The sequence below is a fragment of the Athene noctua genome, chromosome 3, assembly GCF_965140245.1.
Source record: "Athene noctua chromosome 3, bAthNoc1.hap1.1, whole genome shotgun sequence".
NCBI classification, from domain to species: Eukaryota; Metazoa; Chordata; class Aves; order Strigiformes; family Strigidae; genus Athene; species Athene noctua.
The window spans coordinates 39,248,874-39,262,266 of NC_134039.1; the positions used below are offsets into that span (position 1 = coordinate 39,248,874).

At 34.2% G+C, this 13,393-nt stretch overlaps 1 protein-coding gene across 2 annotated transcripts in view; it reads right to left on the bottom strand.

Moving 5' to 3' along the window:
- Positions 1-316: 316 nt before the first annotated feature.
- The window catches only part of TMTC3 (transmembrane O-mannosyltransferase targeting cadherins 3), a 32,710-nt gene continuing 19,633 nt past the window's right edge, over positions 317-13,393 (bottom strand). For both annotated transcript variants that reach the window (XM_074902772.1, XM_074902771.1), the window contains exons 10-16: positions 9,835-9,983; positions 7,413-7,533; positions 6,689-6,800; positions 5,867-5,970; positions 4,526-4,695; positions 3,558-3,784; positions 317-2,506 (exon numbers count right to left, since the gene is read on the bottom strand). In XM_074902772.1, the coding sequence (XP_074758873.1) occupies positions 1,686-2,506; positions 3,558-3,784; positions 4,526-4,695; positions 5,867-5,970; positions 6,689-6,800; positions 7,413-7,533; positions 9,835-9,983 (1,704 nt within the window). In that variant the 3' untranslated portion in view covers positions 317-1,685. The remainder of the gene's footprint in view (positions 2,507-3,557; positions 3,785-4,525; positions 4,696-5,866; positions 5,971-6,688; positions 6,801-7,412; positions 7,534-9,834; positions 9,984-13,393) is intronic.

A 13,393-nucleotide genomic window follows, 5' to 3' on the forward strand; every position in this document is an offset into this window, starting at 1 on the left:
TTTGTATGAAGACCAGCTGCACACTACGTACTGTTCGTGTTTGCAGCTTTTAAATCATGTGTTTAAAAAACCACTTTTTCCTCTCCTGTTACTACCATGCAAGCAATCATTGTGGTAACATTACAAGCGATATAGAATAAAGAAAAGGTCCACTGCAAGACCTTCAACCACTCAAGATCCCTCCCACAGAGATAAATACTACATTTTACTGCTGGACTACTGCCCAAGGCAGAACATTGAGAAGTTACAGAAAGGATTAAGTTTAAACAGTAGAGTTGCTAAGGAATACTTCTATATCATTAAATAAGACAAAACATGAAGAGTAAGAGTTAGATTTAATGATTAAATTATTACTGATCCCAGCTCTTACACTCTTCTCATAATTAAGGAAAACATGGGGTTTAGGTAATCGGTAGTAAATTTAAACAAAAATATATGCATTGCACAAGGATAAAAGCAACACTGAAACTGTAAAGATTTTAATTTCATGGAAGAAACTAAAATGATGCATTAGTGGAACAGCGTAAATGGGAATATTTTAGTAAGCAAAATAAATATTTAATAAAAACCACACACCAATGACAGAGTATCAAAACAACAGAACTTAGTATTTTGAAGGATACCATCTACATTCCCTTGTGTTAAACACTGCTAAATACAGTGGCGTAATTATTACTACACTGCCTTCAGCAATCATTGCTTATATTAGTGCTGTAAAAAGTAACGAGAATATAAATGCTGTTCCAATGACAGAAATAGTAAAGCCGGCTTGCTATAAACAAGGAAGAATTTACTACACCAAGGAGTCAATCCACAGCCATTGATACAAAGTCAACATGGACTACTGCATAGCATACTGGTTACTGTACCAAAAGTGCATTTATCAGCATTCAATGAATTGGGGAAAAAGTGAGAAAAACACCCATAAAATTTTATGTAAGTTTTAAAAACAACCAGTTGATTGACAGTTAAAGAAAAAACCCACATTTCCTTTTAAAGTAAAAGCATAGCCTGAAGATCTTCAGAGCGCCATAAGATTTCTGTCAGGTAAAACAGTACAAACCATTAGCATTCTAAGTAAAGAACAATTCAAAGGCTGTTATATCATTCCATATTCAGAACGCAACTGAAAATTTTAGTGTGTTTTTGTATCCTCCTATACTACAACCAGTGGCATTTTGATGACTTTTTGTTAAGTTCTGGAAACAAACAATGCAAACAGAAATTATTTTTCATGTATAGCATAGGTCTAGAAAGATTTAAACTGGTGACATGTAAACTGAAATGTAGATAATAATACAAACAGATTTATATGGGGGAAAGCAGCAGTGTTTGGCTTATCTCATTAATTCTCCATTCAGTTGTTACACTGATTCTTTGAAAGCATTACTGAATATCCCTGACTACCAATGATTTTTATGAGTGTTGTTTTCTCACTAGTAGGATTCTGCAATTAAGATTATTCTCAACTGTTTATCCTTCTATTCTCACCCATCCCCCACATCGTATTTAAAAGTTGCAGTTTTCTCACATAAAGCATTGAAATACCTTTTGCTGCTTGCCAAGTGATATGCAGTCAACATTATTTCTATTTTCAAAGTACTGAGACCACCTTCCAGTTAGATCACATATTAAACAATAACTAAAAAGTGTTCTCCCCTTATTCTACTGTGGTGTGATAAAGACTATTCACCATTTAATATACGTTCAATCTCTTCTAGTCTTTTCAAAGCAGCAACTCTCTTTTTCTCAATGTCTTTAATTTCTTTTGTAGATTTTTTGGGAGTTTCTTTGTTCATATTGTTTTTCTCTGTTCGTTTCTTATTTTTTGAGTGCCCTTTATTGTTATCAACTGTGGCTTGGGTGATTTTCTGCTCATTTTTTACCTCTTTCAAATTCCGAAAGGAATTCCTTTTTTCTTCTGTTGCTACAGTTGCAGTCCCATCTGCAGGAAGTGACGACTGTTCTGTAGCACTAACTGATGCAATTTTACTTCTAACTATGTTTAGATGACGTTGAATATACTCTTCATGAGGTGCCAGTGCTAGTGTTTCAACCAAACATTTTTCCGCTTTTATTAAGTCTCGTTCTTCGAAGTAAACCACACAAAGATTATGTTTTCCTTGTACATTGTTGGGATCCAGTTCCAAAATTTTTTCAAAACACATTTTTGCTCCAACAATATCCTTCTTTTGGTTCATAAGGATATCTCCTTTCAATATCAGACCTTTGGTATGATCAGGATAGTATCTCAGTAGGTCTTCCAGGACAGGCAAAGCCATCAATTCTTTTGCTGTCTGAGAATAAAGCAGTGCCAAATTGAACAAAGCACTTCGGAAGTTTGGTTGTAACCTTATAGCTTTCTTCATCCATGCCTCTGCTTCCATATCTTTCTTGTCATCCATTGCCAGCATACCTAAATTGAAGTACCCATTTGCATCCTGTGGTTCTTCTTTCACATAATGTAGCAGTCTTTGTTTAGCTTCAGGTCTAAGCCGAGCATCACCTAAATGACAGAAAATGCATTTAATTCTAGATTTACTCTGAAGGCTTTTTAGACCAGGCCTATAAAATGCTATTTTTTATACAAATTAAAACCTAACATCTTTAACAGAAAAGGGAAAGTGTTTAAAATGCTACTTTTTATCACTGCTGCGTAACAGCAAAAGTAAATGACAACCACCTTCTTTACACAATGAAACTACTTACAGTTGACTTGTAGCCAAAGTCAGCATCATTATTCTATTACTTGTTGAATGATATTTAAGTTTTGGTATAACAGATACAAAAAGATGTCTCTACAAGTTTAGGATTAAAGTTATTTTCATGTATGATTGAGCAAATAGAATGCAGAAAAGATGTCAGTTCTGACGAACCAGCTCTCACAGAGGCAAACTTGGAAGTGGAAGATATAATTTTGTTAAAGATAGACTGAAAAAGTTTAAAGACAAGAGATCACATAGTATGACTTCAGATGTAGCCAGGCTAAAATATCTTCTAGCACCAAAACAATAAAATATTTCAATTTGCATCAGTTCGAAAAAGATATGGTAAAATAATCTTATCAGATAATACAGGATTAGCTAGACTATCTTGTAATCTGTGCTATTTTTCTGAATGCTCCAGTGACTATATTTTAGTGAGGAATTCTAGGAACAGACTTACTGAAGGATGGGGGAGCAAAGAGCTGATTTTAACGATCTTCTTTCACCTCCTGAAACAGTGCTGCACCTTCCAGTATGAATATCTGAACACTAGATAGCTAGTGATTCTGCTTGTTTGAAGCCCCTTGTGCTTCTACAGACAAGGCACTTCTTGTGCTACCTGACTTACAGTGTGAGAAGAGATGGAGAATAATCCACTTGCATCAGCTCCAATCAACTCATTATATCTTTCTTAGAGGTAGTTTACCATCCCAACAAAAGCAAAACAAACTTTACTAGTCACTTGCCAAATAATCTTTGCAGAACTTCTGCTTTCTAAGAATAAAACAGTTCATTAAAGGAAATTAAATAAAAGGAAATACACAGTATTTATGTAAGGGACAACTAACATACCAGATTCCTGCATTAGCAGTGCTGAGTTGAATAATGCCAGTTTATGCGTTGGGTTGAGTTCTAGTGCTCGGTTGAAATTCTTCAGGGCTTCTGTTGGATCTTTCAGTTCAATGTAAACAATTGCCAAGTTGTACCACAGGTCTGCATTGGTTCTGTCTAGTTCTAGAGCTCTAAGATAAGCTTCCTTAGCTTTCAGAGGTTTGTTCATTTTTAAAAGTAATTCTCCCCTGTTGAAGAATCAGATTTAACCTTGAACTTTTACTTACACTAATATGAAAATAATTTACAGGTTTTTTAAAAGTTTGCCTTCCTATAGACAATATATTTTTTTTTTTTAGACACAAAACAAGACCTTCCTTACATACCATTCCCAAAGCTTTCTCTCTCAAAAGTCTGTATACAACACAGATATGCAAGGCAAAAACCAAAAAAGAAATGTACACTGCAACAGCTATAGTTTAGGCATCTTTGCACCTCCCTAAGTCCCAATGGGAATCACAACTAACAAAATGGTGAACAGAAGCCTCAATACCCATAGCCACATTACTCTTACCTATTTAGACGGCCTTTATGTTCTTTTTAGTTAAGTCTTGTATTTTCTGGACCCCCTTTAACAAAGAAGGATTAAGAAAGCTCCATGATTCAGACTAACCAAAAGCTTTTTAGTTCAAAACTGAACTACGAGAATTAGAATTCCGAGTTTGAGATCATAAAGAAATCTAATGGAAGCATCTTGCTATACAATGTTTGAGTACACAGCCTATGTGGAAACACACCATTTGAAGCAGGAATTTAAAAGAACAGGGCTTGTAATGAATAACTGATTATTGCCCCAAATCTTCATCATCTTATTTGGAAATGAATCAATTCCAGCAGCTAATTCAACCGTATGAACTAAATACTGTTCTTAGCACTGCAAATACATAAATGTTTATTGAAGAATATGTATCTCTAAAATTAGAGGATACCTGCTGATGTAAGCCTGCTTGAAATCTGGTCTCATACTAATTGCTTGTCGATATAATTGATCCGCTTCTTCAAGGCGAGATTCATTTGCTCGAATTAGATTTGCAAGATTGATATAAACATTCAGATGGTTAGGAGCAACTCTTGCTGCATACTTTTTACCTGGAATGATCTATCAAAAAGAATATATGTACCAAATACAGATGAGTAAAAATATGAAAGACAATCAGTATAGATCTTCACTCTACCACGTTTGTTTTAGGGTACCACTGGATATTAGTGTGCAGACTCTTAATGATTAAAAATAACAATTCTTCTTTCACAGAAAATCATACCTAAATATAAACAGAATATTTTTTCTTCTTTAGTCATCTATGTTTCCATAGAATTAAGATATCAGTTAATTAAGCTCTGCTATTACCTAACTGGGCTCACGCAGATAGCCATTAAAAACCAACCAGACCTTGCAAAACCTGACGCATGCAGACAAAGAATATTTCCTAAAGCCTAAACTGATATTCTATCAGACAGTTTAATTCCTTTTTTTAACCCTCCAGCCTAAGATAACTGAAAGCAAGTTTTTACCAGCCACTGATTCAGCAGATGTAAAGTAGTCATAAAAGATGAAAATGCTATGACATTGCAACTGTTGTACTGTTGATCTTTTTATAATCTTCATACTGTGTCACAACTTTTTAATGTCATACTTCTACTCAAGGGACTGCTGATTTTTGTTGTCAGTCTCATTTACCCAAAGCTTTTGTTACTTTCATATGTTCTCCAAAATATTCATCTTTCTCCTACAGAGCTAGAATAAGTAATATTGCTAGGTATAAATATAATTTAACAAATGGTAAAGGCAACAAAGCACATGCTTTTGAAAGTATGTTCAGGCAAAGATTTTTTCTTGTTGCTGCTGCAGCTACCTTTTCCTCCAATGCTGCATTTAAGGCTTCTCTTGAGGGCTCAGAAACTCAGAAATTATCAGTGTTATTAGCTGCAAGTGAAAATAAACCCACTGTGACTAGAAACTGTAGGTGTACATTTTTAACTGTTGCTTTCTTTTATATCCTCAAATTTCAGCAAAAAAAACCCAAACCCACAGCAGTATAAAAACTAACTTAAAAATAGTTTTAACAAAGAAGTTTCAAATTAGCAGGTTTTTTTAACAGCCATGACTGTATGCAACCTACTCTTTTAATAGATCAGTTTAAAAAAAACACTAATAACTTTGAAGTATATGGAAACACAGAGCTTCAGGAAAAATACAAAAAATGTATCATGAATTTAAGTCTAAAAGAGTTCCCTCCTGTGGTGATAGATAAAATAAAGTTACTAATTACCTGTGGCATCAATGATTTTGCAATCATGTATGATTCTTCGGCTTCTTTAGTTTTGTTTAAGTTTTTATAAGTTCGTCCTACATTCATGTGGGCACCGATATCATCTTAATAAAGAAAAAAAAAGAAATTTCCAATACTTCCATGCACTGAGTATCATGAAAATAAATACCTATGCCTTCAGAGTAGCATGAAGTACAGGTACTGCATGAAGACCAAAACAGGCAATTATGTATTATTCCTAATCTTAATTATGAAGCTAGGAATTTAACTGTGACCCAAAGATGGATTATAAAGTTATTTGGGAAATGGTAAAAGATTTGAGGTCATACTTCCATATATCTATCTCACTACAGTAGAGGCACGTAAATTGAAGGTTATTAGGCTTCTAGAAGGAAAAAGGAAAGGTTGTCCATTACTACCTAGAACTTCTTTTGAAACACAATGTAATATAGAGTAAATGTACACTTTCTGTCTAGATTTAAAATTTTTTTTATACACCTCCTTAGTTTTAAATAAGAAAATAAAAAAACAATTATGTTTTATAAGAATTACATTTTAAATTCATTCAAAAAGAATGTAATCCAAATAGTAGTTTTGAATGCAAAGTCTCTGCATCTTTTTATACATAGAAACTTTTCTGGAGGACTTTTTTTGGAGTTTATTTCCAAAATCTATGGATCAATTAACTTAGTGTATGACATTGTTTGATATTCAGTTGGAGAAAAAACAGGCCACTGAGAAGATTTTTTTAAGTAAGCTAAGTATATTGAAATACTAGGAGCACAGAGATGCCATTCAACAGTAACTAGTCAAGGTTTTTACCTGGTTGCACTTGTGTGGCTTGTATGAAGAATTGCAGAGCTCTTTCAAAGTTCTTTTCATTTTCTAATGCGTGCCCCACATTGTTCCACAGTTTTGCATTGTTCTTGTTTACCTAAAACCAGGAAGAGACACCAGTGCATAAGGTATTAAGCTGAAATTAGTTAACTGATTTTCTTTTAACTATGTCTTAAAGATGTAAAAATGCACAGCAAAAGATAGATTTGATTAATCTGCTGTATGTAAAGAATAACAAAACAATGCATACAGAATGACTTGTTCATTGAAATAACTTGTTGCTCAACATCCATTTATTTTAGTTATTTGACCCTAGAAATATCAAGCATTTTAAAATCCATTATAATTGCTATGGGATGTTGCACAATCTATCCTATCATGCCATATGCACATTGAAGAAATTTCTGAATGCATCAAACTTTTTGTAGATTTTTGTACCAAAACATATCATGCTTTCATCCAGATTAAGAGAATAAATGCATTCAACTGCTTTAACACAGAAGAAGTAATCATTTATTTCTTGCATGTGAATTCCCGTGTGTGCATCACAGCACTTTTAAAGCATTCCCAAAAGCAACTAATCAGATGTTAATACTGTCGATGTAGAAATAAAAGTGGCAAAACAAGGATCATTTCTCTCAATTTTTATCATGCTCTACTGCAGCTTTTTAAGAACAGCAATGCAAACTTTTCAAATACAATACAGTACCTTTAAAGCTGACATAAACAATGTGTACTCTGACTCCCAATCCCAGTTTCTGTGCAGTGTTTTTAAGGCATGAGTGAACAGTACCACAGCCAAACAAACCCAAGAGATTTTTCTTAGCACACTATTAAATAAAGCAAAGATTTGTTATAAGCACACAAACAATTCTAATTTATACTAGAATAAATGTCTCATATGCTAGGAGGCAAATAAACTGAGGATCATATTTGTGAATGGTATATTCTAATTTATTTGCCTCATCACCAAATGGCGCACTCCAAAATTTGAAAGCAATGTCCAATTTCAAGTTAATGTTGTTACTTAGCTGATTTTTTTGTTACCCCAATGTAATTCACTTAACAAGAACAAATGCAATCCACATAATATACACAAAAGATACACAAAAATTATACTTCTGTTAGAGCTTAACTGTAATTTAAGGCAATGAACATGATCATGATGTCAAACAGTGAAGTTCTTTAAAACACTGTATAAAATATCAAAAAATGAAAAAAGCAACTAAAATACCATCCCATCCTTTTGTTTCATATCAGACAATTCCACACAAATTCTTTACTGCACACAGCATCAATCTTTCCCACACTGTAGAACACATCTTAAGAGAGAGGTCTGCTGTGGAGACTACCCATAAGCAAATAAAATCCTACTGCTACTGTAACATCTAAATAGGAGAAAGATTTAGTGTCTTTGTAGGAATTTTATTTTTAAAGCTGCCAATTCAGGCAAAAGTTACTCTCTGCAACAAACCTGTCAGGAACAATCTTCTTCTGCATTTCATGGAGTTCATTTTTCTGGAGTTCAAACATGACCGACTAACCACAACAGATATAAAACATATGCATTAACATGGTGATCATTTGGTCCCTGAATTCTAATTTAATTATGAAAAAATATGTTAAAACACCCAGTAGTCTTCCTACAATTATGAATATAATTTTGTTTTTAAAAATCTCATTCTTGAGCAGACAAACTTGACTTATGCAATAGCTGTTCACACTGTTGCATACTTCATAATGGTTTGCTAAAATCGGAAAGGTTTTTTTTCCCCTCCATTTTGAAGATACACAAAATGCTGTGCAGACTTAAGACTACTGTGCTTGGTTTTAAAAAATACTAAAAAATAAAAAGTAGAACAGCAGAATTAAGAGAGAAATTCTAAAACATTAGCAAAGCGACCAGTAAGAACTGACATATACAGTAATCTATATCCCCACCAGCCTTATGAAAGGGTTTTTTTTCCACATATTTCTAAAGCAAGGAGCCTTTGCTCTCTCGTAAGACTTTTTAGAGTGCCAATTCCCAACATTTTTGTAGTAAATTACACTGCTGCCTAAGTTTTCTCCCCAGCCATCCTCTCCTGGTTCCTTGCTTTCTTTCACATCACTTCTATTTTTACTGCCACATAGTGAGACTTGTAATAATACTGTCTCCTCACTCACACAAGATATCACCAATTTCTCATTATCCAGTGCTGTCAGCTTTGGCAGCATCAGTTAGCATAAGCTACACTGCAGGGCCTCACCTCTCATGATAGCAGACAACATGGACTGGGGATCGCTGCCTTTCCATTTGCCTGAGTTATCATTAGGATGTCATTGGGATAACAAGGGTAAAGCATCAAGGTCAGAGACAGGTATGTGCAGATCAGTGTAGAAGACAGCATCAAAAACAAAGGTGTGTGCAAAATGTGCTTTTAGAGTAGAAGTTCCTAAGGAGAAATTGTTATCCAAAATGCTCTTTAGTTTAACAAATACCGAATGGCTCTAACGTCCATTCCTAGCATGGAATGTCTGAATATTTAATCTGTAAAAGATATTTTAATATGCTGCAGACAGATATACAAGCATTATATAAACTTCAGTCAGTAATCACCTTTGAATAAAGTACAAATCAAACCTGGACAAGAAAATCTTTTGCCTGATCCTTAAAAATATCTGAGATTTAAACAGAAAACATTTGCGTTTCTTTACAGAAAAGAGATGGGTTATACTACTAGGCTCACAGGTAAAATCCATTTTGTAACAACGTGTAATTTAAGTTACCCAGCATTCTAAAAATGTTTGGTGCTGTCTGATGCTTTTTTAATATATATATATATGCTTATATGTTTATATAAAATATATAATGTGTATACGTGTGTGTATATATGTATAGGCATATATGTTTTAAACAAATGTTATGATAGCCTCAGAATAATCCACTGGCCTCTTAAGAACTTCTTTCTCGTTTGTTCACATGAATTCTTGGTCATTACTCTTGTGTTCATGAAGAACTTGAAACAGAGTAAGAGCTCTAACATAATAAATTCATACTGGTAAAAGCTCTACTAGGAAGCATGCAGTTATAAATACAGTTATCTTTTGTAAGAACGAATTAAATCCATTATAGGTAACACTACCTTTACCTTTTATGTGATAATTTCTTCCATCCATGCGCTACTAAAATGCAGAATCCCATGCTAGGAACATACAGCACTCGTTCTGCTACTACGAATCCAACAGGAAAAAAGAGGTTTGATGCAGGAATGAATGGTAGCACTATTAAGCAGAGTGCCTAGAAAAGAAATGCAAAGTAATTAGTAATCAAGATTAGGCAGTGACAAACTATTCCCAAGAAACAAATAATGAAGCAATTACAAACAAAATCCCAGAAAAAGATAAACACTGTAGATCTTTGGGTTGTTTTTATTTTCTTTTAAACATTAAAATCTGTTTTACATTGAGACCACTCTGAACATAAGTCTGAACCTGCAAATGCCACTATTCCTTACTTAAGGGCCTACAAGTGTATTTGCTTTTCTATATTAGAGAAAAGAGCAGCTGTACGACAAAACACAAGGATCAAAGGATCAAATTCAAAACAATGTTTTATTTAATCAGAATTCCACATACAAAAACATGACAGTGAGGACCCTGGACACTATCTTTTGTAACAATTAAAAATTTATATGATGCTTCTATGATGCATAAAGCAGTTACTTTTACAATACAATAAAGTCCATTTTTAGTTTCTGTAAAAAATGTGAAGAAATAACATAAACATCAGAATCAGCCACTGGATAATCTTGTGTTTTAGACAGTGCACTAAGGGCACCCTGAAATATCTAAAATGACCATGAACTTAAGAACTGCAATAATTGCGGCTCTTAGGTTGGTGACAGACAACAAAAGGTGTGTTTACTAAAACATAGAGAAATCCATCTGCTGCAAAGGAAATGGACATGATCATTTACTTTAAGTTCTGGGTGATTGTTAAATAGCAGCTTTGCAATCTCTGGTACCAGAAAAGACAATAATTGTTTCAAAATATCTGGCCTCCAAGTTACATCTGATTTGAATAAGTCACCTCTTAAGATTTTAAAAAATTTACTATTTTAAATTATTACTCAAAGGCAGTTTTGTTGTTCATTTTTAATATAGTAAAGACATTCATCTCACAGCCCCATGAGGCCAACATATGTATAGTGAAAGCTAATTCTTTCCAATGGGTTTCAGTGGAAGGATTCTGCAGCTGATACAGCAACTGCTTGGTCTCCACTGAGTGCTTATAATCTAGGAATCTAATAAAAAGCTTTTTGCATGTTTTGCTCTGTGCAGTTCCTCTGATGACAAATGTAACACAATGTTTTGTAAACCTTCTCTTTACATCCTTTTGCCTCTCCTTAGTACAATGTCCTTCAAGTACAATATCTTGTGTAATAGACTCAAAGCTCTAGTACAGATAAAAATGCATTCCCTTCTGTTCATTTATTCTGTCTTTTTATCACAGTCTTTCAGCAGATGCAGGGGCTCTGTTCAGAAAATATCCTGGGTCAAAGCAACTGAAAAAAAGCAACCAAAGAGAGAAACCATTAAAGTACACAGGGAGAAAAAAAAGCGTATGACAAAACTCTAAAATAGGACCACATAAACTATGAAGAGTACCTGAACTGCTAAGTAAGCAGTCAAAAGTTCATAGGGAAACATTTCAAAGCCTGAGTGAGGTGCAAGCATAGGGAGTAGAAAAATAAATACTGTTAAATTTGTAAGTACTGATTTCTTGGCACAACCCTTAGCAGTGTTAAAAATTTACTCCAAGAAGTCTAAGAATACCTGTCTGTTCCTAGCATCTGCACAATAACAAGGCTCCAACGTTTACAGCTGAATAGCATGGAAGGATCTTACCAGAAAGGAGGTAAAGCACCCTTGTTTGGGACACTTAGCAAATGTTTAAAGATACTAAAAAGCTTTTATTAAATCTCAACAGCCAATAAAGGAATGCCTACACCCTAGAAATTCCATGAACAAACAAGGGCCATGATCACAGCTTGATTCTGAAACCTACTGAAAAGTCACCAAAGTAATTCTCAATCAGTACTATTCTTAGTACTCAACATTTTCAATACTTATAGTGTAACCTACTTATAAAGGTCACTTAGTCTGACAGTCAAGGTATCTGACTGTTCACTGGGATAAAGTAAACAGAAAATACAGGGGGCATGCCCTTTACTAGTGTAAGAATAATTGATTACTTCAGGCAGCATAATGACATCAACGTGCCAAAGAATGTGTTCTGATTTATAATGTACAATCCCATTTTTTGTTAGTTTAATATTGTCAATTGGTAAAAAAAAAGGCAACTTAACTGTTCTGTCCTCTCCTAGTTCTGTTATTTTGAAAAGACAGTTATAGAACCTATAGAACCTATGACAAAAATTAAAACCAGACAAAATGAAACACGATGTAGCCACTTACTGGAGTTCTTTTTTCTGGAGATGACTGGTATCAAACAGATGAAAACTGACTGCAAATGAGTCTTTCAGCTTTTGCATCTCCCAGTAAAGAGTTCTTCCTGTGAGACTGTACTTGGGAAGGACTGTGGAGTGACCACTGGCACTTGAGGAAGTGGGAGAAGGAATTCCTTCTTCTGTCTTGTCCCTCAAGCAGTACAGCACCAAATCCATATCCACATCAGCAAACACAGAAAGACACATTCAGACATTCTTGCAATCTCCCTTCTCTTTTGCATTTTGGATGCCTCTCTTCTGATTTATTTTTTTTTTTCAAAGTCCAAATAAACATCTTTAATTCTGCAGAAGGTCTAAAGCTGTACCTTTTCTGATCTCATAAAAAAAAGTAACTTCAACCTTTTCCCTTAAGATCAGGCTTCAGCATGATACCTCAGGGTCTCACTGAGCTACTGGAAGAGCCAAAAGATGCTAAGCATTTGTAATGGCAGAAGCTCTTTATGAAGTCCTTTATTACTCCTTTAGAGTGACACTCATTAGGAGTGTGAAACATCAAGCTGTGTAATCAATCATGGTGATGAAGCTACCATTATACTAATATAATGTGTCATCCATACGGATAGCACATAAAAGTAATACCTGCCAGGATAGTTTTTTATTTTGACGAGCACAAATTCAAGCTTTTATTGTCAGAACTGAGAACCAAGTGTGGAAGAATTTTTAAAACTACTAATTCAGCATTGTTATCTGGAACATTGCCATAATCTGTGTTAATTTGTATCATTAAATAAAGATTCTCTTTCTTCACTTTAAAGATGGTACTATGACTTCTCTACTAAGTCAGACCGAGAGGACATCAGAAAGAAATTGTTCTTTCCCACTCTTCTCCCTCCCAGCAGACTACCCAGTCTACATCAGGACATTAATGGCTTACTGGAAGGCAGAAATAGGCTTTGGCCTACAGTGTTGTTGCATATTATAGTACATAGTAATTAATTTTTAATATAAAACACTGCATTCTCATTCCCTAAAAAATTAGCTTCCAGGCACTTAGATATTACGTCTGAAAAAAAATCAGCATTGTACTAAAGGTTATATATACAACATAGGTATATATTAAAGGAAAATAACTTTCATTAAACAAGGATTATACTGTGTTAAGTGACACTGAGGTTCACATGCTGGAATGAATGATCTCGGAAGACCCCTCCTATAAAAAACACTTGGAATAATAACA